Source organism: Leucopleurus acutus (genome assembly GCF_964270905.1).
Source record: "Leucopleurus acutus genome assembly, chromosome: 3".
In the NCBI taxonomy this organism is placed as follows: Eukaryota; Metazoa; Chordata; class Mammalia; order Artiodactyla; family Delphinidae; genus Leucopleurus; species Leucopleurus acutus.
In genome coordinates, this window is record NC_139145.1 from 48873457 (window position 1) to 48901331 (window position 27875).

General features: G+C 42.9%; 1 protein-coding gene across 1 annotated transcript; it reads left to right on the forward strand.

Annotated features, from left to right (window-relative positions):
- On the forward strand, positions 1-27627 carry SLC36A2 (solute carrier family 36 member 2; the record flags this gene model as incomplete). The annotated part of the gene is made up of 10 exons (XM_082835926.1): positions 1-166; positions 3373-3463; positions 4083-4171; positions 4721-4816; positions 8485-8569; positions 12063-12281; positions 13668-13766; positions 22039-22205; positions 24342-24511; positions 27356-27627. The coding sequence occupies exons 1-10, from the start codon at positions 3-5 to the stop codon at positions 27625-27627; spliced, it is 1452 nt and encodes a 483-aa protein (XP_082692052.1). The 5' UTR covers positions 1-2.
- Positions 27628-27875: the final 248 nt, after the last annotated feature.

The window sequence follows — 27875 nt, forward strand, 5'->3', positions numbered from 1 at the left end:
CCATGTCCATGACAAAGAGTGCCGGGGGTCCCCAGGGAGCTGTTGACCTCAAACTGGACCTCAAGCCCTCTTCCGAAAGTGCCAAGAAGTTGCAGAACAAGGATTCCAGTTTCTTGGATGGAAGCCCTTCTGAGTCGCCGGACTTGGAAACGACCAAGGGCATAACGTGAGTGCTCTTTACTGCCATCCCCAGTTCTGCCTTCCAGCCTGGAAGCTTGCAGTGGCAAAAACCCTGAGGCGAGTGTGTCTGACCCCCAACCCATCATGCAGCCTTGGGGAAACCAGAGCTGCAAAAGGTACAGTCAGAGACTGAGTCAACTTGAGAACTTAAAGGGGCAGGAGGGGAGACTGTCAGAAAGCCCTTAGGATAGAGTGATGTAGCCCCCAACATGTGCAGGTGGGGAAACTAAGGCAAGTTACCCCAGGCCACGCACTGGCTCATTGGCAGGATGGGGGCTGGACTCCAGTGCTGGCCCTAGAGTCTGTCTGTCTGTCTGTTTGTTTCTTTTTAATTGAAGTATAGCCCTAGAGTCAGTTTTGCTCCTGGCCAGTCCTGGTAATGTCCGGGAGAGGGGCAGAATCCCCAGCCTCTTGGTGGAGAAGGTGACACTTGAGCTAAAACCACAGACAACCAAGCATTGCCTCCTTCCTGCAGTTACCCGGGCCTGTACTTCCATTGACAACTGCAGTGACAACATCAAAAGCACAGTATGTAGAACAGTCTAGTTTCTTCCACCTCCCTGGGGTATGTTTGGGGGGAAGTGGGGGGGGGTCACTCATGAGGCTTTCAGACCGTGATAAGGAGGGGTGTACTGAAAGAGTTTTGGCAGGAAAGCCAAGCTCCAGCTCCCTTCGCCTCCACCATTCAAGCAGCGTGGCTAGTTCACTGAGGAAAATGGGTGGGGCGACTGGCTGGCGTGGTGGTCAGGTTCCGCAGCTTGATGACGGAAATGTTGACCCTGTCGGTGTAGTAGAAAGGTCACTTGCATCCAAGGTGTGAGTCTGCTCCTTCTTTCTTGAAGCCTCAGTTTTCCCCATATGCAAAATGGGGACACATTGTGAATTTAAGGAGGTTGCCTGTGGCAGTTACATCTGAAAGGTTGAGTGTTGTGTGGGTCGGGGGAGAGTGTGCAGCAAAGAGGGAGAAAGAGGCAGGCAAAGCTCCTCCCACTGCCACGCTGTGGGACCATTCAGGGATGGACACAATGACTGACGTTGTGGCCGGGTTCACTTGCCCCAGGACTAGTCCCCCAGGGTTGCTAAGAATTCAGGATCCTGAGGGTGAGATCTCCAGGCCTTGGGGCCGTCCACTGCTGAGGTGGGCTATTTCTCCATCGGAGGCCTTGAGGGAACCAGTCCTGAACGGTTGGGTTGGAATAGTGACATCTTATGGAAAAACCCGAACGAAATTTTCGGCCAACCCAATAAGATACGGTTTGATGGCAACTTTAGCTACTTAAGAATCAAAGAAAGAAAGCAAGTCAGAACTAGCTCCTGGCTTGGAGGGAGGCAATAAACAGGTTGGGTAAGCATGGTACCTATGGAGTTAGCTCACCGGGGTTTGAATTCCCACTTTAGCTACTTACCAGCCTGAGCAAGTGATAGAACGTAGTACTCTAGTTTCTCCCCTGTGAGATAACAGTTGGCTCCTTCCCAGGGTGGCTGCAAAGACAAATTGTGCAGGAAGCCCCCAAGCTTAGTGCCCGTAAGCCGACTTCTGTGACTACAGTGACGTTCCGAAGTCACCAAAGGAGTTAAGGCTAGAACCCAGGTCTCCTGCCTCCCAGCCCAGTGCTTTGCACAGCTCACCACATTATTAAGTTGTCTGAGTGGCCCAAAGTTAAATTCAGATCTCCTAAGTCCTTTAGTTAGAAAGTTCCAAGTGACCCTTTGACCCTAGTTGCAAAACAAGTCCATCATTGGAGGGCCGTGGGGTGCAGTGCTCAATCAGCGATGTTGACACCCACAGGGAGAGAGAAAGGGACGCAGAGACTCTCCACCCTCTTTCTCCCACAGTTTTTCTCTTTAACCCTTAACAAATAAATGGGCAGGTCCTCAGGAAGCTAGAGGATTCAGGGATTAATATAAAGAACATTTATATTAATCCCTGAATGTTTGAGGCAGTTCTTCCAAAAATATTCCTCCTAACATTCATAGAGGCTCAGCAAAGTGGACATGTTGCCCAAGATAACACAGCTAGTTAAGTAATAGATCAAACCCATGCCCCCGAAGTAGAGGCGTGGAGTCTTAACCACTGGACCACCAGGGAAGTGCAGCCTTGGGTTTTAATCCCTGGTTTGTCCAACCCCAGAGACCAGGCTCCTTCCATAATACCTCTGCTGTTCTTCATAGTAAGTCTCTTCACTTGGAAGGCTGTCATGGGGAATTTCCAAGGTTTCTCAAGTTATAAATGTTAACCCGATACTCATCTTAGTTTAACCTTGTCCAGGTACAAAGAGGTGTAAAAGTAGGTTGTTTAGTTAATTCACCACCAGAGAGGATACCTCCCTAGAACTTTACCCCGGCTGGCTTAGACCTTGTCTTCTGGACCACCTTCACATCTGTCTTAAAAGTCTGAGTGTTGGGTTTTGTTTTTGCCGGAGGTAGGAGGAGACTTGCCATTCCCCAGTTTGATGTCCTGGCCTGAGGGAAAAAAAGATCCCTCTGGAGCCCAAACCCTAAACAACCCTGTCCCAACAGACCCCATCTGGGGACCAAGTCATTTGACCTCTTCATTAGTCACAATGATTTCTCTTTGCTGCCTGCCCTTTCTCCTTTTCTCTGAGTGCAGTCCTATATCTGCTACCAGTATTATGACCTTGCGCTGTTCGCTGCCCTCTCTGAGCCTTATTTCCCTCAATTATGAAATGGGGCTGTCCCTTTAACCCATCTCTCTGGGCTCCTTTCCGGGAGGCAGTCCAGTAAAATTGGGTGAAGAACAAAGACTCTGAGGCAGTTCTGGGTTCAAATTCTGGCTCCCCAATATATCCTTAGGTAAGTCATTTTTTAAAAATCTCTATTCCTCAGTTTCCTCATCTGCAAAATAAGGGCAATAACCTGCTTCTTTGTCTTGACAAGAGGATTAAATGAGATAATACATGTAATCCTTAGCATAATGTCTGTTATATAGTAAGTGTTCTAATGGCATATATCGAGTGTTAGCTGATAAAACCAGGACAGTTCTGGGCAAACTGGGATGGTTGGTCACCCTACACGAGACCCAGAGTGCCAGCAAAGGCCGTGGAGACTGAAAGACAACCAGGAGCCCACCTATCCAGCTCAGCTCAGGTGTGGGCACGCTGGGACAGAATGCCTGTTGGATCGCCTCACCTCTGCACACCCATATGCTCATGTCTTTTTCCTCTCCTTTAGAGCATTCCAGGCCTTGGTTCACCTGGTGAAAGGTAACATAGGCACAGGGGTCCTGGGACTACCCCTGGCTATGAAGAATGCAGGCATCCTGGTAAGAGGGGCTGCCACAGGTGGGGCCAGTACAACTGGATGGTAGCAAGGAGGTAGGAGGACAGCCTCTAAAGGTTTTTAGTAGCCTACAGTGAGCAATCTTTCGGAAAGGCAGCTTGGTCCAGACTTGGAGTCTAGATATCTAGCCTAGGTTTGAGTTCTGACCCTGCCACAGACTTTGAGTGGCCTCAGCAAGTCAGTTGTCCACTGTCCAGGCCTCAGCTTCCTCCCCTGTGGAATGCAAGGGTTGGACTATGACTAGTTTTCCAGCTGTGCTCTGTAGAGCACTCGCTCTCAGGGGCACCTCAGAGGCCACTAAGGACCGCAATTCTGAGCCCTTACTCCTTCCACAATACCCCATTGTGATTGCCTTTTGCACTTTCCCAGAGTAAGACTTGAGAGCATCTTTGCAAGAATAGATAACATTGTAAGTCAAGTATACTTCAAGAAAGGAAAAAGAAAAGAAAGAATCGCTGTTACTGCTGAAAAGGGTTTGCAAACCAGTTTGCTAGAAAATTCTTTGAGTCCGGAATATTATCTGCACTACCAAATCTCTCCTGGCCGAGTTATTCACAAGTCCATTCTCTTCTCTCTTCCCTTGCCCCTTGCCCTTCCTCCAGGTGGGCCCTCTCAGTTTGCTGGCCATGGGCTTCATCTCCTGCCACTGCATGCACATCTTGGTCAGGTGTGCCCAGCGCTTCTGCCACAGGTGAGGAAAACACCATCCTCTTGTCACTTCCTTTGGTACTTGGTTCTCAGGGACATCCCAGAAGCATCCCACATATAACAAGAGTTCACTTCTTAATTTCTTCCAACAAGGCCAAGAAAAAGAGAAAAGCATTTGAGGCAGGGACCTAAATGCAGCTCTACCACATGACTCATTAGGTGATCTCAATCAGGCCATTGTGCTTATCTGCTTGGCTCATCTGTAAATTGGGCATAAACAATCCATGCCTAACCCTGCCTCAGAGAATTGTCGTGAGGATCCAATGGGATCAAGGATATGAGAACTACTGTACCCATGCGAGGTGTGTATTATTACCCATGTTATATAGTCACCATCCCACTTGACAGGTAAGGAAAACAAGCCACCGAGGAAATACCACCAGGTGTCAAAACCTGAACTAGAACTTGGGTTTCTGCCCCAGTGTTCTTTCCGTTCTAGCTGGGTTCTGTCTTGCTATGTGTCTCCTGACTTTTCAGTATATTATCTTAATTTAAACTGCCTCTTGGTAACTGTATGCAGTCTCTCCTGCAGACTTAACAAGCCCTTTATGGACTACGGGGATACGGTGATGCATGGACTAGAAGCCAGCCCCAGCACCTGGCTCCGGAACCACGCACACTGGGGAAGGTACCTTGTTTTTGCTTTGCCCAAAGTAGGGAAGACATGTGGCTGTCAGGGATGCTCTCCTCCCTGGACAGTTGGCTCGTGTAACACAGAACGCCGGACTTCACATGAAAGGGATTCAATGGCAGTCTTCCTGATCCAGCCCCACTCCTTGTATATACAGGGTTCTCATTCCTTTGCTATGCAACTTGAATATCATTCACTTTTTTATTAAACCACATTTATCTAGTTGCGACTATGTACCAGGCCCTAGAAATACTGTGGGGAGCAAGGCAAACAAAGCTTTGCCTGTGCAGAATCCATAGTCCAATGGGAAACACAGACCTTAAACAGTTTAGGACACAGTTACTTAATAGCCACTGGGATAAGTACCATGAAGGAAAGAAGTACTAGTTGCTACCAAGTAGGTAAGGAGATGTACGTAGGTGCAGGTAGGCTTCCTAGGATGGAACAGTTGAGATGAGTTCTGAAGGAAGGCATTCTTAGGAATGAGGAATTACCTAGGGAAAAGTGGGCGGGAGCCTGAAGGGCCTTCCAGGAAGAGGAGCAAGCTATGAGGTCCTGAAGCAAGAAGGAGTATGTGACAGTTTCAGGGTAAAGAACGACCAGGTAGCTTGAGGGCAGATCGGGAGATGATGCTGAAGAAGGATCCAAGGGCCCAAACAAGCTGTACATTTTAGACCCTCTTTAAGGTCTTGTTCTTTTCTTAAAAGCAACCAGGAAACCATTGGAGGGTTTTAATCAGAGGCTTTCCTGTTTTAATCATATTTGCATTGTCTGAAGATCTGTCTGGCTTCTGTAAGGAGAAGAGATTGTAAGGGAGCAAGAATAGACTTAGACCCATGAAGAGGCTGTTGACAATGTCCAGGCAGGTGACAGTGATGGCTGGGTCCAAGCTGGTGGCAGTGGGGATGGAGAAAAGTGAATTTGGTCATGATTTGGGCCCCGGGGTTGTGGGGAAAGGAAAGAAAGAGTCGAGGTTGACTCAGGCTTCTGATGACTTCTGTTTCGCGTATTCAAGCAGAGATGTCAAGTGGGTAGTTATATGTATAGGTTTGAACCTGTCTTCATGCAGGAGACACTGAAGTCATCAGCTGTGATGCCAGGGGACAAAAGAGGTCTCTTAGGGAGAGAGTATATAGTGAGAAGAAAAGAGAGAAAAAGACCAAGACGTTGAGGGTTCCTTGGTGAGCTGAAGTCTACCTCCTGCATCCTCCACTTTTTTGCTTTTGGAGATGATGGAAACAGTCAACGCCTTCTGACTCCTGGTACTTGGGACTAAATCTACCCTTTTGTCTTTGTTTTCCCACCTCTCCCCACCCTGTCTGTCTACTCTTTTCTACTCACCTCTAGATTATCAAAGTCTCTCTTGAACTGTGATACCCCAAACTGCACTACCTGAGGCGTGCCTTGCTCATGAGCATCATGGGTCTGGCACGTCTCTTGACCCAAAGCCCATTCACATACTGAATTAATAAATTCAGCCTATGAGCAGACTAGGAAGGCTATGGGATGATTTCTAGTATTTTCCCAATTGTGAGAGGTGGCTTTTGCCTGTCGCAATGCGTCAGATCCTTCTACTTATTGTTGGGCATGTAAGGTAGATTTTCCTGCTCTATTTAGGAATTTCACTCCACTAATTATCTCCTCTCCTATAACTTGAACTTCTTTTTTGAACTATGGGCTCTTCCTCTCAACATTGAAATGTGTTCATGTATCTCCATCTTAAAAATAATAAAATAAATTAATAAAGCCTCCTGGACCTTATACCGTCCTCTGTCTCATATTCATTACCTGATTATTCAACAGATATCTACTGAATACCTGCAGTGTGTCAGGAAGTGCTTTAGGCAGTGGGTTTACTACGATGAACAAAACGGGCACCTTCAAGACTGGAACTCACACTCTAGCTTTATGAAAGAATAGCCCACCCTCTAATTTTACATCCATACACCCCATTCACACCTCCTTCATGGGTCACCTGGCTTTCCTGTCCTATACTTCTACTGAAGTCCTTGCCACCAATGTCCTAAAGGACCTCCCTATTGTACGTTCTTTGCCCTAGAGAACCTCTCAGCAGCAGTGGGTACAATTGACTGTTCTCTTCTTCAGACATTCTCTCTTCACTTAGCTTCTGTTAAACCCTTTTCATCCTAGTTTCCCACCTACCTCTCTGGTCATTGCTTTGCAGGCTTCTTTGTTTCTGTCCTCCCTTTAAATGTTGGTGTTCTCTAGGGTTTGGAATGCTGCCTTCTCTTCTCACTCTGCACACTTTCCAACACTAATTTGCCTTCTCAAGGCTTTATCCATCACTGACAAATCAACATTTCCAGACCCCAATATGTGGTTGTCTCCTGAATGTCTCCTGTAGGAACCTCAAGCTCAACAATACAGGTACTGAATGTGCCATTTCTTCCTCTTCCCCTAAAACCTGTTCTTCCTTCTGAGTTTTCCAGTTCATTTTGTTGTCCAAGCTAAAAACTTGTCACTCACCTTAAGTCACTTCCTTTTTCCTTCCCCTAGATGTAGGTAGTCACCAGGTTCTGTAAATTCTAGTTCCCTAGTATCTCTTAAAATGCTTTCAGTTCTCTCACCCTAACAGCTACGTCTTTGTCCAGGTGGCTGCCATCTTTCACCTCCATTATCTGGTCTTCCCATCCTCAGTCTTGCCCCCTCCAATGGACTCTCCACATGGCAGCTAGAGAAATCTGCCTAATCCCTCTGCTGAAATGCTTTTTCCTCACTACTTCTTCACCATCTGCCCCTCCTCTTTATTCCTTTTTTTCTTCTCTCACTCTCTTTCTTCCTCTTCCCAAGGGACTCCCGCTCAGGTATTGGTTTTTTCTAAGAAGGCTGTCTGCTCTTTAATTCGGATAAAATGCCCTTTTTACCATGGCCCTTAGTACCATATTATTATTTTTTTAACTTATTTATTTCTGGCAGCACTGGGTCTTCGTTGCTGCATGCGGGCTTTCTCTAGTTGCGGCGAGCGGGGGCTACTCTTTGTTGCAGTGCACGGGCTTCTCACTGCGGTGGCTTCTCTTGCTGTGGAGCACAGACTCTAGGCGTGCAGGCTTCAGTAGTTGTGGCTCGCAGGCTCTAGAGCACAGGCTCCATAGTTGTGGCGCGTGGGATTTGTTGCTCCACGACATGTGGGATCTTCCCGGACCAGGAATCGAACCCATGTCCCCTGCATTGCCAGGTGGATTCTTAACCACTGCGCCACCAGGGAAGTCCGCCATATTATTTTTTATCCATCTCACCCACTAGTCTCTAAACCGCTAGAGGAAAAGACCATGTGTTATTTGTCTGTGTATCTTCAGTGCCGAATATGGTGTCTGGCACATGGTAGGAAAAAATTTTAATGATTGTTAATAAGTTGTGCCTATTGCCTTACATCAGTTAGTATCAACACAGAGCTGGGTATGGGGCAAGGTTCCTGATGATGAAGAATTTTACCACTGCTGAGTTGAGAGTGTGGAGGTGGTTGAGAAACATGTTTTTCAAAGAACTATTGTTACATCCCTTCTACTGCCCCATTGTTGATTGTGGTAGCAGGACCGAGGGTGCTGGTCGAGGGTTACCAACCCCTGGGAACAGAAATGGAAATGACAAGCCAGCTCTTCTTTTATAACAAGTTTTTTTCTTTTTCTCTCTCTCCTCTCTTTCAGGCGTATCGTGAGCTTCTTTCTTATAGTCACCCAGATGGGCTTCTGCTGCGTGTACATTGTGTTTCTGGCTGATAATTTAAAGCAGGTAGAGTCTTCTAGAGAAGGCGGGAGGGAAAAGAACATGGAAAAGGAGGGTCCTCTTTTTCTAGTTGTTCAACAAATAGCTTCTTCTCTTTGGGCCCTAGTATCCTCATCATCCAATGAAGAAAGTTAAACTGAGTGTTATCAAAGAACCCAGGCTTCCCCCAGTTCACATATCTGCAGATTTCTGTAAGTGGTTACTTTATCCACAGTACCCTTTGTCCAAGAGTTGTCTCTAAAACTGGACCTGTCCTCAAGGTTGGTCTTTAAAATTGAGCTGGAAGTAACCTTGGATTTTGTCAATCGTCCTGCCTTGGTACGTAATCATCCTTAACTCATCTTAAACTGATACAGGTCTTTTTGAATAATACCTAATCTTTGGGACATCTGTATCTACCTTTAGCTGTTTAATCTCCTTGGTTTAACAGTTTTTTTTGTTTGTTTTTTTTTTTTGCTGTACGCGGGCCTCTCACCGCTGTGGCCTCTCCCGTTGCGGAGCACAGGCTCCGGATGCGCAGGCTCAGCGGCCATGGCTCACGGGCTCAGCCGCTCCGCGGCATGTGGGATCTTCCTGGACCGGGGCACGAACCCGTGTCCCCTGCATCGGCAGGCGGACTCTCAACCACTGCGCCACCAGGGAAGCCCAACAGTTTTTTTGTCCCCGAGAAATTCTTCTGATCTAACCCAATATTTATCTTGGAGCAATTTGAGCAAAATAATGTGGGTAATAACAGAGGCTATCCTTAATCAATAAGCTTAAAAAAGAAAACTATTCTTCAGGGCTCTTTTTCTGTTTATAGTAATACCAGAAACTTGGAAATGTAAACAAAAAATTAAAAAGAAGGAAAAAAATAGTAAGAATTCAGAATTAGCTTCTATTATGTGTCAGGTGCAGTGATCATTTTATAAGTTTTCCCTCATTTAATTCTCTCCATGGTCTTATCAGAGTAGATACTATGGTTATTCCCATCTCGCAGATGAGAAAACTGATGTTATGAACTCTATAATGTATATAAATATGGTCACAGAACAAAGGTTAAAAACAGAGGCCTTTTTAACATCACAGCTCAAGTTTTTAAACACTATGCTATACTGCTTCTCAAAATAAGACAAAATTATTCTTAATCCCACCACTCATGGATGGTTTTAAATGAGTGTTAACTGATTAGCATTTTTAGATGTCCTTAAATTTTTTAGTGTAATTTTTAATAGTTTTATAATTTTCCATCATACAGATGACTTAGTCTTTTATCATCTGATATTTTCTGTTTTTCTACTATAATCTGTACAAGTCTTTGTATAACCCTTTATTACTTTAGTATATGTATTTTTAAAGTAAAATTACTGGGTCAAGGAATTTGATTTGAAGGCTCTTAATTGCCAGATTGCTGCTTGGAAATCAATCTGACATTAGCAGAACTTTATCAATCATCTGTCTAGAGACAAGGTAAGCACTGTCTCAAGGAGTTTGCAGACTAAGTGGGATGTGCTCTAAGACATATAAAAGGCTAAATATCAATATAATATGTCGGTGTTGGGTCAGGACTCCACTAACACCCTGAGGTTGGGGATGCTTCATTGTGAACTAAGGGGCAGAAATGTATGGGAGCAGGAGAGATCATTGGAGCAAGAGAAGCCCCCCTTGAAGAGAGGCACCTGAGCTGGCCATTGAAGGGCAGGTTGGAGAAGTAGTGGCAGCCAAGGTGGGAGGAGGAATAAACACCTGAAGGCAAGAATGTATGGGACTTGCTCAGGAGAGGCAATACAAGTGGTTGTAGAAGAAGGTGTGGGCCTTGGGAGAGGAAGAGCTTTCATGGTTGAATGGGTCCATTTATGGAAGGCCTTGAATACCTGGCTAATGTTCCAAGTATTTTTCCTACTGTAGTGAGGAATCAGAAAAAAACAAGACAATGATTTATTTAAGTATTCATGATGTGTTAAATGAAAAGGAGATTTATTATTTTTTAAATTAATTTATTTTTGGCTGCATTGGGTCTTCGTTGCTGTGCATGGTCTTTTTCAAGTTGCGGTGAGCAGGGGCTACTCTTCGTTGCGGTGTGCAGGCTTCTCATCGCGGTGGCTTCTCTTGTTGCGGAGCAGGGCTCTAGGCATGCAGGCTTCAGTAGTTGTGGCACATGGGCTCAGTAGTTGCAGCTCGCAGGCTCTAGAGCACAGGCTTAGTAGTTGTGGCACAGGGGCTTAGTTGCTCTACAGCATGTGGTATCTTCCCGGACCAGGGATCGAACCCGTGTCCCCTGCATTGGCAGGCGGATACTTAACCACTGCGCCACCAGGGAAATCCCAGAAAGGAGATTTCAAAATAAGAGTGTATACTATAATTTCAGTCTTGTAAAATAAAAAGGATGTGTGTAATACATGTAATTTGTGATACTGCGTAGAAAATGTACCGATGAATATATTGCAAGGCATTACCATGGCAACCCATAGGTACTGAGATTATCATTGATTTTACATTTTCTTCTTGCTTAAATCTAGTTGCTAATTGTTCTGCAGTGGACTGTGTTGCTTGCACAATAAGACTGTAGCCATTAAGTCATGCTGATTCCAAAGGAGGGTGGTACCCTCCCTCCTACCCCCACTTTGCTGGGAGGTATTTGTACAGCGTGCAGGGGGTGTTCCTTGTTTGTCGCAGTGACGCGGAGATGCTAATACCTTTTACTGGGTGGCGTCCAGAGATGCTAAATGTCCTGCAATGAATGGTCAGATGCTCACAAGGAAGAGTTCTCTCACTCAAAATGTCAGTATTGGTCCAATTAAGAAGCAGTAAGTGATGAGCTTTTTTGGTTATAAGCAAAAGAAACAGATTCAGTGGAACTTCAGCAGAAAATGAGTTTAGTGGAAGAATATTAGCTAACTTCCAAAATGACAGAGAAAACTAAAAAAAAAAAAAAAAATGGGTCTCAGAAAAGGACAGGAACAAGAACCAGGGCAGCTAGGGGGATGTCAATAGAATTGATGCGCAGTCTCCTCAGGGATTCCCTATTGTAATTACTGTTTACCCTTTTCTAGGTCTGCCTTGTGTCACTTTGCTTGTTATTTAGATTCATATTCCAGGGAGAGATGTGAGTGCCTGTGCTTGAGTCAAAGGCAGTGCTTTGGCTCTGCCACATGATTGTGATTTACAGTCCACCAAGGTTGTATTCAGGTGAGAGAGAATGCACCAAAAATAAATGAAAATCAGGAGGAATGGATTCTGCGTTGCCAAAAGCTAACGAATGGCCACTCTAAGTTTAGGTATTTATGTTCATTAAGTTCGTTTTTTATTAAAGTTATTTCTGCAGCCTCTTTTGAGGAAGTATGGTGCAGAAGATTTGCAGTAAGAAATCCTAAAGTCACTCTAACTCACTCTGAGACCCTGGCACGTGAGACATGCCAGCTCTTTGTGAGGGGGTCTGATTATGGGCCAGGCTCTGAGCTAATGATGTGGCCAGAAAATTCATCGAATCTTCTCCTTGCTTTTCCCATTCGTCTCCCAGGTAGTGGAAGCGGTTAATAGCACAACCAACAACTGCCATTACAACAGGACAGTGATCCTGACGCCCACCATGGACTCGAGACTCTACATGCTCGCCTTCCTGCCCTTCCTGGTGCTTCTGGTGTTCGTCAGAAACCTCCGAGCCCTGTCCATCTTCTCCCTGTTGGCCAACATCACCATGCTGGTCAGCTTGATCATCATCACCCAGTCCATCATCCAGGTTAGCACACCACACTCCTCACTCCTCTAGTGGGCAGAGCCTTTTATCAGTGATAGACTGACACCTGGGGCCAGCCCTGAGGGTAGATATATATGCACTTCCCTCTTCAGCTTAGAGCCCACTTTACTGTAACATTTCTTCCACAAAGCTGTCTCTGCGCACTCTCATTTTTCTGGGTATCTCCTCTTTGATGTTGCTTCTCCAATACTCGTTTTATGTCAAATCCTGGTTTTAGAAAAAAATTATGCTTTGCAAGGAAAATATCTTGATTGGTTAACTACAGACCATTCCTGTAATGGTTGGATAGCAGCAAAAGGCAGATAAAAAGCAGGATTTTCTACCACAGCTAAACCTTATTGAACTAGTCTTACATCCTCTAAGCTATAATTCCAAGTAATTGCAAAATTACCCCTAGGGAACTCAAGAGAAAACAACAACAACTAATATTTAGTCACAGAGGTATAAATAGAAAGTCTTGAAAGACCACAGACAAATCTATCATGATGTAAATCACACGTCTTTGAAGTTGAGTATGGATATTCATTTTCCCTCAGTTTCCCACTTTTCTCTCCTTTCTAATTTTCATTTTATAATGGACAAACCTACGTAGAAATTTAAATCCAGAAGACCCTTGGCATGCCTAATACCTTTCAGATGTTTTCCTCTTTCAGCAGTCACAAGAAAAAAACGTTATTTTGTCCATGGAATTTAGTAAAAATAAGGGATGAGCCAAATATTTTAGGATAACCACAGATAAGTCTTAAGGCAATATTGATAGATTATACAAAATTGAATTTCCCAATGAAATAGCTGCCTCTGATTTATTTTTGGACTATTCCAGAGGTTGCTCAATTAGAGAAATTGTTCTGTCATTATTTTCACATACTAGGTCACAGGGTACATAAAATATTTATTCCACACACTTTTCTTCTTCTGTTTACAGCTCATTGAAGTAGAAAAGGGGACTTTCATATGTAACGAATTACTTTGGGCTCCCTAGAATATCACTGTAACTATAGTCAAAGCAATTTCCCACGTCTATAACCACTGGTACATTCAAAGTGTTCTTGGGCACTTTAGGCTAGTACTGACCTGTGGTGGGCAAGATTGTCTTCTGGAGGATTCTGATAAACCAGACTCCCTCTGTGAGATCCCTGATCCTTCAGTACTTTGAGAATACCTTAATCTTTCTTTCCTCTGGCTCTTTGCTATTGGGAAGCGTTAAAATCAACTCTGATTGTGGCCTACTTCCTTGTGAAGTTTTCTGAATTGCTTGATATTCAATTTTTTTTATAATTCAGCTTTACTCTCAGAATACTCTTCTCTTAAGGGATCCCAAACATGCTTTGAGAGAAAATGTCTTTACCACATTTCTCTCCCCCATAGGGAATTCCAGACCCCAGCCGCTTGCCACTGGTAGCAAATTGGAAGACCTACTCGCTCTTCTTCGGAACAGCCGTTTTTTCATTTGAAAGCATTGGTGTGGTAAGGTTTCAATTGGGGTAGACTTTCCAAGGTGCTGTGGGTGGCCTTCTGAACAGGAGCTGGGAGCTCTGGGCTCTGTGTGCACGGGAGAAACTAACCTCTGACCTCACTTGGGTCAGGTGGAGAAACTAACCTCTGACCTCACTTTGGACCAGCAGGAGAAAGTAGGTTATAGCAGAGAGGTTAGAGCAGTCGGGAGAGTTTTATTCCTGTCCCAGTACATTTGTTAAACATTTATCTTCATATCAACATGTCTTTATTAATCTTTAAAAATCAAGATAAATGGAGGTGTACAACTTAAATTACAGGATTTTTATGAAACATAAAGGAGTTTTAAACTGGAAAGTACAGTTTATTTACAATGGATTATTATATAGTCTCTACTTCCACACTTGAGGAAGGATAGTGCTGTGTATAATTTTTTTCTTCCAGTTTTATTGAGGTATAATTGACATATAGCACTGTATAAGTTTAAGGTGTACAGCATAATGATGTGACTTACATATATCATGAAATGATTATCACAATAAGGTTAGTGAACATACATCATCTCATATAGATACAAAATTAAAGAAATAGAAAAAAATTTTTTTCCTTGTGATGAAAACTCAGGATTTACTCAACTTTCATATATAGAATAGTGTTAATTATATTTATAATTGACCTACAGCACTATGTTAGTTCCTGTTACTTACAATATAGTACTTCGATATTTCTATGGCTTTCAAAATGATCACCATGGTAAGTCTAGTTATGATAAATGTCACAATACAAAGATATTACATAGTTATTGACTGTTTTCCCTGTACTGTACATTTCATACCTGTGACTCATTTATTTTGCAAGTAGTAGTTTGTACCTCTATGCTTTTTAAGTTTACTTTTAATTTATATACAGTACAATTCACTTTTATTTGGTGTACATCTCTTTAAGTTTTGAGAAGTGCAGAGTCATAGATGCACCACAATCAGAACACAGAACAATTCCCCCACCATAAAAAGCTCCCTTGTGCTGCCCTTTTTGTAGTCAACTTCCCCCACTCCCGCTAACCCCTGGCATCCACCTTCTGTTCTCTGTCTCTATTGTTGCACTTTTTCCAGAATGCCATCCACATGGGATCATACAGTATGTAACCTTTTAAGCTTGGCTTCTTTCACTTAGCTGCATATACAGTCATCCACGTGGTTGCATGCATCAGGAGCTTGCTGCTTTCTACCGCTGAGCATCCACTGTATGAGCAGTACCACAATGTGTTGAACCATCCCCTGTTTAAGGACATTTAGGTTGTTTCTAGTTTCTGACGATTATGAGTAATGCTACTGTAAGCATTTGTGTACAGGGTTTTGTGTGAACATATGTTTTCATTTCTCTAGGAGTAGGTTTGTCAGGTGACATGTTAATGTATGTTTAACTTTATAGAAAAGTGCCCAAGTTTTCCAGAATTGCTATACCACTTTGCATTCCCACCGGATGTATGAGTGTTAGAATTCCTTTGCCTCTTTGCTGGTTCTTATCTGTGTTTTTAGTGTTTTTTTAAATTTTAGCCATTCTAATAGGTGTGTAGTGCTATTTGATTGTGATTTAATTTGCATTTTACTAATGACCATTGATTTTGAGCATCTTTGTATGGGCTTATTTGACATCTGTATATCGTCTTTGGTATAAGTGTCTGTTCAAATCTGCGAATTTTTAAAGAACTGAGTTGTTGTCTTTTATTGCTGAGTTTTAAAAATTCTTTATATATGCCAAATGCAAATCCTTTATTAGATGTGTAATTTGCAAATATTTTCTCTAGTCTGTAGCTTGTCTTTTCATTCTCTTAACATTGTCTTTCATAGAGAAAAAGTTTTAATTTTGATGAAGTTCAACATATCAAAATTTTTCATTTATGGATCCTACTTAGTTTATCTAAAACTTTAGTTTTATCTAAAACACTTTGCCTACTCCAAAGTCACGAAGACTTTTCTCCTATATTTTCTTCTAAATGTTTTGTTTTCATTGTACATTTAGATCTATGATATATTCTGAGTTAATTTCTGTTAAAAGTGTTTATAGGTTGAAGTTCAGTTTTTTTAAGGATGCCAATTATTCCTTCATCATTTGTTGAAAAGACTATCTACTCTCCATTGAATTACCTTTGCATCTTTTAAAAAGCTAATCGATATATGAATATGGGTCAATTTCTGGACTTCCTATACTGATTCATTGATCAATGTGTCTTTCCTTTCACGATACCAAAATATCTTGATAACACAAGCTTTACCTTAAAATCATGTAATATTAGAGCTCCAACTTTGTCCTGATTAATATTTGTGTGATACATTTTTTTCCATCCTTTTAATTTTTTTATTGAGATAAAATTCACCATTTTAACCATTTTAAAATATATAATTCAGTGGTTTTCATTGCCTTCACAATATTGTGCATTCATCACCACTGTCTAATTCCAAAACATTTTCATCATCCCAAAAAGAGACCCTATGCCCAGTAAGCAGTCAGTCTCCATTCCCCTCTGCTCCCAGCCCTGGCAACCACAATCTTTGTCTTTTAATTGGTGTGGTTAGACCATTTGCAGTTAATGTAATTATTATGTTTATTAGGTCTGCATTTTATTATTTGTTTTCTGTTCTACCCTTCCTTTTGCTTTCCCATTTTCTCTTTTTACCTCCTTTTGGATTCTTTGAATACTGTTTAGTATTCTACTTTAGTTTGCCCATCAGAGGTTTGACTATATCTCTTTATATAATACTTTTCATGGTTGCTCTAGGGATTACAGTATACATATATAACTTTTCACAGTTTACTTACAGTTAATATTTTATCATTTCTAGTAAACTATAAAAATCTTATAGTTGTAGAGGTTTTTTTCTTTCCCCCCTGTTTGTTGTAATGACCATCTGTATTACTGGTTTGGCCAAAAAGTTCGTTCGGGTTTTTTTAGGAAAAACTCGAACAAACTTTTCAGCCAACCCAATACATCTAAATATATCAAAACCCCATCAGAAAAATGTTATAATTTTTGCTTTCAGTAGTGCCACATGGCCCTTTTGATAAACTTACTAAGGGAAAAATAGTCTAATGTATCTATCCAGGTACCTACCATTTCTGTTGCTCTTTCCTTATTCCTGAAATCACAAGTTTCCCTCTGGCATCATTCCCTTCAACGTGAACAAACTCCATCATTATTTCTTTTAGACTGGTGACAAATTTTTTTCATTTTTTTTAAATCTCAGAATATCTTTATTTTTTGCCTTTATTCCTGAAGGATGTTTTTGCACAATATAGAATTCTAGGTTGGCAGTCTAGTTTTAGCACTTTGAAAATATGGTATCCCTTCCTTTTGCCCTCAGTGGTTCTGGTGAGAAATCTGCAGTTATTTGAATCATTGTTCCCTTATATGTGATGTTGTTTTTTATCTGGCTACTTTCAAGATACTTTTCTAAAAATCTTTGGTTTTCAGCAGTTGTATTGTCTGGATTAGTTTTCTTTGAATTTGTCCTGTTTGAAATTCACTTAATTTCTTGAATCTGTAAATATATGTCTTTTACAATTTGGGAAGTTTTCTTTTTCAAAAATGTTTTTCTGTACCAATCTCTTTTTCTTCCCCTTCTGGGACTCCAGTGACCTGAATGTTAGACACTTTGATATATGTCCCACTATTTTCTGAGGCCCTATTCATTTTTTAAAATCGTTTTTTCTCTTTTATGTTCAGATTCAATAGTTCCTATTGATCTATTTTCAAGTTCACTGACTGTGTTCTGTCATTTACATTGGACCTCTCCAGTGGGGTTTTTCAGTTCTAAAATTTCCATTTGGTTCTTTGGTTCTTATTCCTTCAGCTTCGTTGCCAAGAACTTATATCTGCCCATTTGTTTCAACAGTGTTCTCCCTTACTTCACAGAGGATGGTTATAACACTTGCTTTAAAGTCTTTGTCTGATATTTTCATAATTTCTGTAATCTTAGGGTTGGCATCTGTTGTCTTTTCCCTCGAGCAGTGTTGAGATTTTCCTGGTTCCTTGTATGTTGATTAATTTTAGACTGTATCCTACACATTTTGAATATTATTTTATGAGACTCTGGAGCCTGTTAAAATCCTCTGGAGAATGTTGACTTTTGTATTTTAGCGAGCAGTCAATCTGATTAGATTCAAACTACAAGTCCTGATATACCTTCAGTAGACCATGGTTTTAGTATCAGATTAGTTTTCAAAGACTTTGAAGTGATATTTGGCTTCACCTTGCTTATATACTACCCAGGGGCCAGACCGTGGTCTGTCTACACAGTAGTTCTCAAAGCCTTTACTTTGATGCTTCACATCAGTTCCATACATGTACAGCTCAGGGCTAAGCCCAGACTTCATTCACAGGGATGAAAGGAATCAATTTCTCTGGCTCCCTCCTTTCCGTGTTTTCCTGCACACTCACCAGTGTGCTGCACATTCACCCAGCAGCTTCTTTTTCTGGTCCTCTGGCTACAAAGCCAGGGTTTTAGCCTCCTTATACTCCTATACACTTCTTGTGACTGGGCCTAACTCGAGGGTGACCACTGAGAGTAAAAAGAGAAGAAAAGAGCAATAGGGATTCCTTCCAGGTCTGGCTTCCTGGGCATGTAAACTGTGTGGTCACATGGGCCCCTGCCTTTAAAAGGATTTCACACTTGGTTTAATGCCCTGTGTTCATCATCTTGAATTTCTTGATCTTTGACCAAGTAGCCTTGCATTGTCATTTTGCACTGGGCCCCACAAATTATGTAGCCAATCCGATTCCCCCTTTACTCTTTGGACTCCCAAAGTCCTCTTTCCCTGTTCCTCTGCTCCAAGAGAAAGAGTTTGTCTTGTCTCAGATTTTTAGGTGCCTACGTAACCACCACAGTCCCTGATACAACAGATTGCTGCTTTGTGACTGAGACTTGCCTTGGGGAGTATGGCCTGGAAAGTAAAAAAGGAAACAGAATAATAGGGATTTTCTCCATGCTCTCTGTCCCACAGGGTCCCCTATTTTAGGTCCCTCTGGCCAGAAAGAGGGTTTCTTTTTGAGTTTTTTCTCTCTGCATCCACTACATAGTTTTAGGATTTGGGCTCTCCTTGAGTCTAAACTAGGAGATACAAGAAGAAAAAAAATCAGGAAGCTCACTGCCATGATGGCCATTTTTACTGGTTTTGAGCAATTCACCTTCTATTATATACTTTTCAGAGTCCATGGATAGTTGCTTTATGTATTCTGTCCAGGGCTTTTAGTTTTAATTAGTGAGAGAGATATGGTGCAATGTGCTTACACCATCTTAATGGGACCAGAAGCACTTTATATATAGAATTTTGAACAGTCATGGCAAAAAGAAGAGTGGTTGAGCAAATGACTTTTGAGGCAGAATGTGCTGAAATCTTAACTTTAGTCACAGGCTAATCTCTGAACCTTAATTCTTCATCTATAAGATGATGATTCTACATGTTCAGTAAGTGTTTATGAACATCTACTATGTGCTAATGATTATTAGTATCAGAGTTCAAATTACCTTTAGAAACCTTCTATTCCAGTCTCTAATTTTACAGAAGAGGAGCCTCACCCCAAAGAGGGACAGGGTCTTGAGCTGCGTCACCAGCTGGGAACTGCTACAGCTGGTACTATTCACTCCCAAGCCAGAGACCTTCCCACTTTACGTGAATGGCCATTTAATCTCTTTGATTGTGGGGAGGCGTGGGGGGGGGCGGAGGGAGAAAGCCAGTTACAGTAAATCTCCTACATACAAACCTTCAAGTTGGGAACTTTCAAAGATGCGAACGCAAGGAGTGAAACTGTGCAGCTTGCCCTCTGTCTCCTATTGCTGACGATACTTCAGCTCTACATCTCCCACCTCCTCTCCCTCCTCCAGTAAGTAACTCTTCTTGCCTGTTCACTCCATACCAGCCCCTGTATGCCATCTGTTGTACTGTACTGTACTACTGTACTTTTCAAGGTACTGTACTGTAAGATTAAAAATGTTTATTTTTTGTGTGTTTTTTATGTATTATTTGTGTGAAAAGTATTATAGACTTATTATAGTACAGCACTATATAGCCGATTGTGTTAGTTGGGTACCTAGGCTAACTCTCTTGGATCTATGAACAAATTGGACTTATGAACGCGCTCTCAGAATGAAACTCTCTCTTATGTAGGGAACTTACTGTACTTAGTATGAGCTGGCCTTGTAAAAAGATCATCTTTAGCCTGGGGAATTTATGCAACAAAAATGTATTGCAGGGTAGGAAAGCTCACGTTGGATTGCTCTTCACCTAATCCCCTGGACATTTTCCCAAGCACCTGCTGCATCTAGGAACGTGCACCTAACCCAGAAGAAAGTGGAAAGTCCCAGACACGCACTCCCCTCAAGCGTCTGCCATTCACATGGGGAGGGAGGGGAAGTGCATACAGGACAGAGAAGGATTTAACAATACAAAGGAATAGGTGCTAAGTTCTCACTGAGTAATAAACAAGCCCAGGGCTGTGGGAGTTTAGGCAAGATCGGGTAGAAGTACTTGGACTTTGGAGGACAGCCCTGGTTTGCAGCCTTCCTCTGCCACTTCCAAGCTGTATAGCTTGGTGTAAGTTATATCATCTTCAGAGCCTTGTTATAAAATAAGAATTACACCAAGTACCAGCTTCATAGAGTTGTGGTCTTTGCAGTATTACAAAATAATTGTAGTTAACATTTACTAAGTCCTTACTGTGCGCCATTTCAATGCTCATGTACTTCTCCAAAAGATTCTAACAGGTAAGTTTTCAGATCAGGAAACTGAGGCACAGATCACCCTAATGGTGCATGAAGTGTGCTTAGCACATGGCTGGATCAAGGAGAAGGGGAAGGTGAGGGTGGGCCCTCGGTCAGTAGAAGTCTGAGGAGGAAATTATGAAATGAGGCCAAAGAGTTGGTACCAAAGATAGAAGAGACCTTGGGATGCCCAACAGGCCCAAGAGGCAGGCTGGCCGCAGTTTGGATTCTCTTAGAGCCAGATATGCATCTGGGGAAGAAGGATCCTGAGAACATGGTATGTGGGGAAATGTGCCTCTGGGGAGCCAGGGCGCTCTAGTCCCAGTGCTGCTGCCAGCCCACTGCATAACCTGAGTCTTGGCCTTCCCATCCGTACAGAGAGGGGCAAGTGCACTAGAATTGGGAGCCTCAAACTCAAGTGCTTTTGGAAGACAACGTGGGTGGAGAAGCCAGGTGTATGTCAGTGTGCGAGGGAGAGGTGGGCCTGGTAGGTGGAGAAAGAATGTTGTGCTTAAAGGCATTCATATTCAGTTCTCTGAAAGACTGGCCAAACAAAATGCACCTGCTGGCCAGATCGGGCCGCCCCAGGGAGTTGAGCTCCTTGGTCTGGTCAACCTGCAGGGTGCTTCCAGCTCTGAACGGTCCAGGGATCATCTTGTGACTGCAGGCCTTCCTTTCCTTTCTTTTTGTTTTTTAATTATTTATTCACTTATTTTGGCTGCGCTGGGTCTTAGTTGCATCACGCAGGATCTTCATTGCGGCATATGGACTTCTTAGTTGCCGCATGCGGACTCTTAGTTCCAGCATGCATGTGGGATCTAGTTCCCCAACCAGGGATCAAACCCCGGGCCCGCTGCATGAGGAGCGCTGAGTCTTACCCACTGGACCACGAGGAAGTCCCTCTTATTTTTTTTTTTTTTAATTGTGGTGAAATATACCTCACATAAAATTTACCATCTTAACCAGTTTTAAGTGTACAGTTCAGTGACATAAAGTACATTCATATTGTTGTACAAAGATCATCACCATCCATCTCTTTTCATCTTGCAAAACCAAAACCGTGTACCCATTGAACAATAATTCCCCATTTATTCCTCCCCCCAGCCCATGGGACTCACCAGTCTAATTTCTGACTCTGAATCTGACTACTCCAGTTACCTCATGTAAGTGGAATCACATAGTATCTGTCATTTTGTGACTAGCTTACTTCACTTAGCTTAATGTCTTCAAGAGTCATCCATGTTGGGGCATATGTCAGGATTTCCTTCTTTGAAAGGCTGAATAATATTCCATTGTATGTATGGACCACATTTTGTTTATCCATTCCTTCATCGGTGGACACTCAGCTTGCCTCCAACTTCTGGCTACTGTGAATAATGCTGCTATGAACGTGGGTATACAGATATCTGTGCATGTTCCTGCTTCCGATTCTTTTGTGCACATACGCCCGGAAGGGGCATGCCTTTCTTCTTTATGCTTGTGTTCCTCTTTCTCCTCCTCTCTTCTTACATTGGGCGTTTCTGTAGGTTCTGCCCCTGGAAAACAAGATGAAGGATGCCCGCCGCTTCCCAGTCATCCTGTCTTTGGGAATGTCCATCGTTACTGCCCTCTACATCAGCATCGGGACTCTGGGCTACCTGCGGTTCGGAAATGACATCAAGGCCAGCATAACCCTTAACCTGCCCAACTGCTGGTAACTCTATGGGCTCTCAGGCGGTAGGGACTCAGGGCCAGTGGGAACAGGAACATATAGGTCACTTTCTGCTCCTTTCCGCAGAAGGTAAACTGAGGTCTGGAGGGTCTCCACAGGGAGAAGCAGAGCTGACACTGGAACCGTGGGCTCTGGATTCTCTGTCCAGGGAGCTCTTCTTCAACAACAGCCTCCCATGTTGAGTGAGGCCTTGATAGCTAGCTTAGTATGAGGAAGGACATGATTTAGGAAGAGAGGGGAGAAGTCAGAGTCCTTGGTCACCTAAAGAGAGAAAGGAGGGGCACAGAGAAGGGCAAGAGGCAGAGAGTGGAGCCGGTGGGTGGCTCCAATTACATTTACTAAGGCTGCACTACCAAGTCCTGCAGAGTAGCTAGGATGAAAAAGTAGTAAAACAGGAACCAATTGGGGAAGACCATTAGAATCTGGAAAATGTTTATATCAAGTGACCCAATTCATATAACAGTTAGCTGACCCAGACTTCAACACTGGATATTTAAATAGACAGATGAACCCCTATCACACTGTGCAGCACTTTCTCCCACACTGAGGCATGTCATTAATTACCAGGTGCCTGTCTTTTTAAGGGTCACTGAGGCTTAATTTGTCTAAATGGGGCTCCTTTCCCAAGTTGATCAATATCATTCATCAATCATTTACTGCATCCCAATTACACACAGATGCCAGTCTAGACACGTGGTGTGGAGGGTGCTGATGTGAGTAGACTGTGATTTTGAGCTTCACTATCTTCCTCAGCTCATGGTCCAATGGGAATGGGGAATGGATAGTGTACGTACACAAATACAACATAGAACAGAAAAAGAAGCCCTCCAGAATAGTGGAGAGGACTTGGGGACTCCCAAGGAAAGAAAGTACATTGGAATGGGAGAATAGGGAATCTCCCTGTCCAATGAGAACTCCGTCCAAACAAGGACAACGACAGCACCTCTGAATCCAAGACCGAGTTACACCAACTCCTAGCTCATGGTCATGGATGGTTTATTTAACTTCTCTGATGTTCAGTTTCCTCTTCTAAAAAGCAGAGTTATCATGTGGATTAAGTTGGGCATGCCTGAAAGCATCTGCAATGTAGTACCTCCTCTGAAGATGAGAATTTTTAAAAATAGGTGGGGTTTGCACAGATGGAAAGGGAGTAGAGAGGGTGTTCCAGGCAGCAGAAATAGTGTGAGCAAGAAACACAGAGATGTGGAAGTTTGCCTTTTTAAGGAATGGACTAAATATACACAGACACAGTCATACAGGTTTATTTAACGTGCCAGATGCATCTACCACATTAGTGGGCTAAATGAAAAAAGCCTTATCTCCATTGGTCAAAAAAGGCATCGATAAAACTCAGCATCCCCCATCACATGCTCTCCGGCCCCGAGTCTGAGGCCTGCAAGTAACCCTGCCTCTCCTTTTATCCCCCAACCCTCACACAATCCTCTGTGTAGACTACCTCTTCCCTCAAGGATTTGGGATTCTGCAGTTCATTCAACCACCTGGAAGCATTTGTTGAGAGCCTGTTACATGCCAGGTGCTTAGGGGGATCCAGAGAATTCCTAAGAAAAGAGATTACAGAAGACCAGATCTTTCAGACCCAGGTTTTTTGGTCTTCACCCCTTATCACTTGTATCTCCCTGAGCAAGGTACCGGGCCTGAGGCTCTGTTTCCTAAAATCTAAAATTCAGCATCAAGTGATGATGGTTTATGAAGGTGTTATATATACCCATACCTGAGATTCTTTTTATGTAGAGATGACCCTCTCAACGGTTTCCATTTGAATCTGTGATGGTTCACTCTATTTCCACTGCATGCTCTGCTGTGACTTCCTCTCATAGAAGGTACCTCCCCATCATTTTCAGACAAGGAAACATTTGCCCATGGGACTGTTCCAAGGTCAGAGGTTAATGTACAAGGAGGCCAGGGACTTCCCTGGCAGTCCAGTGGTTAAGACTCCACACTTCCAATGTAGGGGGCTTTCAATCCCTGGTCGGGGAACTAAGATCCCACATACCTTGCAGAGAGGCCAAAAAAAAAAAAAAGCAAAAACAAAATAACAAGGAGGTCAGGTGTCAGAGCACGTTGGCCTTGAGAGCACTGCTCTGGTTTGTCCTGCAGGCTGTACCAGTTGGTCAAGATCCTCTACATAATTGGCATCCTGTGCACCTACGCCCTGCAGTTCTACGTCCCTGCAGAAATCATCATTCCCTTCGCCACCTCCCAGGTGTTAAAGCGCTGGGCACTGCCTCTGGAGTTGTTCATCCGCCTCGCCATGGTCAGCCTGACATGTGAGTAGGAGGCAGAGCACCTCGTTGCTGTTTTCCTGAGGGTTATCAGGAATCAGCCAGATGGTAGACAATAGTCATGATAACCAGCATTGATTGCATACTAACTGTGTTTCAGGGACCATTCTAAGGCTTTCCAAGTAGTAATTCATTTCATTTATGCTTTAGGGGCAACTTAATTCTTACATGTACCTAATTAGACAGATTTACCGGTGTCCAGCTTGAGGGAGTGACAACTTATCAAATAATAATCACAATAAGAACTGACTTTTATTAACCACCTACTATGTGCCAGCCACTGTGCTAAGCTCTTTCTGTGCCATATTTCATAGTATTTTATTCAGTCCTTGCAGGAACTCTTATGTGGTAGGACTGTGATAAACCCTACTTTGTAAATGAGAAAGCTGAAGCAGAGAGTGATAAGTAATTGGGCAGGAAGTGCCAGAGGTGGGATTTGAACCCAAGTCCAGGCCCATCACCCTTCACCTCCAGGACAGAGGTTGAAAATGGTGGCCAGTGAGTCTAATCTGGCATCAGAGGTATGTTGTTTCACCCTCATAATGTTGTATAAATCTGGGCCAACATTAAAAATGTGGGAGAGGTCTCACATACAAATGCAGATTTCTAATTTTGGGGGGAAAAATAAAATGATTTGGCAAACCTAGGGTCACATCCCCATTGGCAGCAGTGCCTTGGCCTCCGATGGGCTGGTATTCACCTGTTGGCTTCAACTGTCCCCACTCACCCCCTCGGCAGCCCTCCTTGTGCTCCAGGCCCTGTGATCCAGGGTGCCCCTTTCTGTAAGTATTTTAGTGGAGGCGAAGATGATAGAGATTCCTGTGTTGTGTTTGCCATGGCCCAGCTGTCCCTAAGCCTCCTTTTAATTGTGATTCTTGCTGTGCTAGACCAGCCCATATAAATCATGGGACACTGATTTTCTTCCTTTGAAGTTATTTGTTCCCAATTTCTCCTAGGAGGCAGGGACACTACCCTTCAGAATATTAGAGACTCCAGAAAGATCAATGAATTTGCCCCAGATATGAAGATAACAATTCCTTAAGCTTCTGTATGCATTGCCCCAGTCAGTACATATGCAAACGGTTACTTGCAAACAAGTAATAATAATAAAGTAATAATGAAATAATAACAAAAGTAACTTTTCTGAGTGTTTTACACGAATTAACTCATTTAAAACTTTAACACCTGGGCTTCCTTGGTGGCATAGTGGTTGAGAGTCCACCTGCCGATGCAGGGGATACAGGTTCGTGCCCCGGCCAGGGAAGATCCCACATGCCGCGGAGCAGCTGGGCCCGTGAGCCGTGGCCGCTGAGCCTGCGCGTCCGGAGCCTGTACTCCGCAACGGAGAGGCCACAACAGTGAGAGGCCCGCGTACCGCAAAAAAACAAACAAACCAAAAAACAACTTTAACACCATTTGCAGTATGAACCATAATACCTAAAAGGATAGCTACCGTCTCCATTTGGCAGATGAGGGAAAAAACTGAGCAACGGGTGGAGACTTACCCAAGGCCACACAGGGAGAAACCAGAATCCTGCCTTCCAGTCCTGTTTTGTTCTGTTATACCACACTCCATCCTAGGAGACCTGGGGGAGCCTTCTGGGCTTTCTTTGTAACTAGGAAAATTGTCCATCAGGTAAAATAAAAAATGTAAAAGCCCAGGCCTATAAAACAGCCTACAAAAAAAACTATATACATATGTAAATAATATATAATTATATATAAAAATTTAAACATATAATTATATATTATATATTACATATTATAATTATATAATTATAAAATATAATTATATAATCACATATACGTATATATTATATATATAATTTCAAAATCTTTATTTTAGCTTTTAGTGTTTCTTTGTCAGATGTTTTCTGACATGTATATAAAACCTGGAGAAGATTCTGCTTTAGAGGGACCCTGTGATCTTGTTCCCACTGAAGACCCCTTTGTAGAAATAATTTCACATTCTAATTGTTTGCAAGTAAGAGGTTCTTGCAGTCATGTTACTTATTAATGTTAGTTCCACGAAGGTAGGGTTTTTTTTTTTTTGTCTATTTTGTACATTGACACATTCCAAACAGCTGGACAGTTCCCAGCACTGTTATTTAGTGTTATTTATTAAGTAAGAGCTTAATCATTGAACATGTAGAGATTCGAAATGTACTTCTGTGGCATAAAAATTATCTTAGGCTAAAAGCATTAGAACAAGCAGCCACAGGGGGTGCAAACCCTTATCTAAACTTCCTTTGCTGAATTAAGCAGGAACTTCTGAAAAGTACAGGCACCATAAATCCCCTTTCTGGGAGATTTTCAATCAGAAAGAAGGCTAACCATCATCACAGACTGAGTAATTACTTAAATTATCAGAGAATGTCATACATTCCACTTGTTCTTGCATGGAAGCTAATTCTCCCCCATCCAGTTCCCCTTCTTTGTTTGGAGAGCCAATTCATCTGAAGGCTCCCTAGCCCTAAATAAACTTTGTCTTTCCGCCTGTTAATTGCCTAATTGTCAGTTAAATTCTCAGGCCCCCAAACACTTGAACCTGAATGGGAAGAGGGAAGGTTTTTCTCCCCAACAATATGAATGTATATATTTGAACAATAATTGGTTGAAAATGATTGAAAGGAGACACACCAAAATTTTAATGTATAAACCTCTAGTGAATGTGATTGGGGGTTATTACAGGAGTTTCAACTTTTTCTTTAAGTAACTGAATGTATGAGAAACAACTGGTATATGTTTTAAGAGAAAGATTTTTAAAACAAACTTTGAAATTTTGGCTAAGCCTGGGAAGAGCCTTCTATCCCGTATCATCTCCCGCAGGCATCTTGGCCATTCTCATCCCCCGCCTGGACCTGGTCCTCTCTCTGGTGGGCTCCCTGAGCAGCAGTGCTCTGGCCCTCATCATCCCACCCCTCCTGGAGATCACCACCTACTACTCAGAGGGCATGAGTCCCATCACCATCATCAAGGACGCCCTGATCAGCATCCTGGGCTTCGTGGGCTTTGTGATGGGGACCTACCAGGCCCTGGAAGAGCTGATCCAGTCAGAAGACCCTCTCACCTTTTCCAACTCCACCATTTTTATTCAGTGAAAATGGCACTGCTTCTTACCCACCAGCACCTGACAGTTAATGATATAAATCTCTTCTATATGCATTATCTATATTTTGCTGCTTTACCTTTCTCTGAGTCAAGTCACAGTGAAACAAGCACGGACTCACCAGCTACAAGGTCTAGATGATAATTTAAAAAAATTTTTTTTAAATTTATTTTCTTTCCGTCTCTAGCTTTCCACTACACTGAGAGCTCTCTCACTGAAGGCTCTTGATTCCATTCGGGC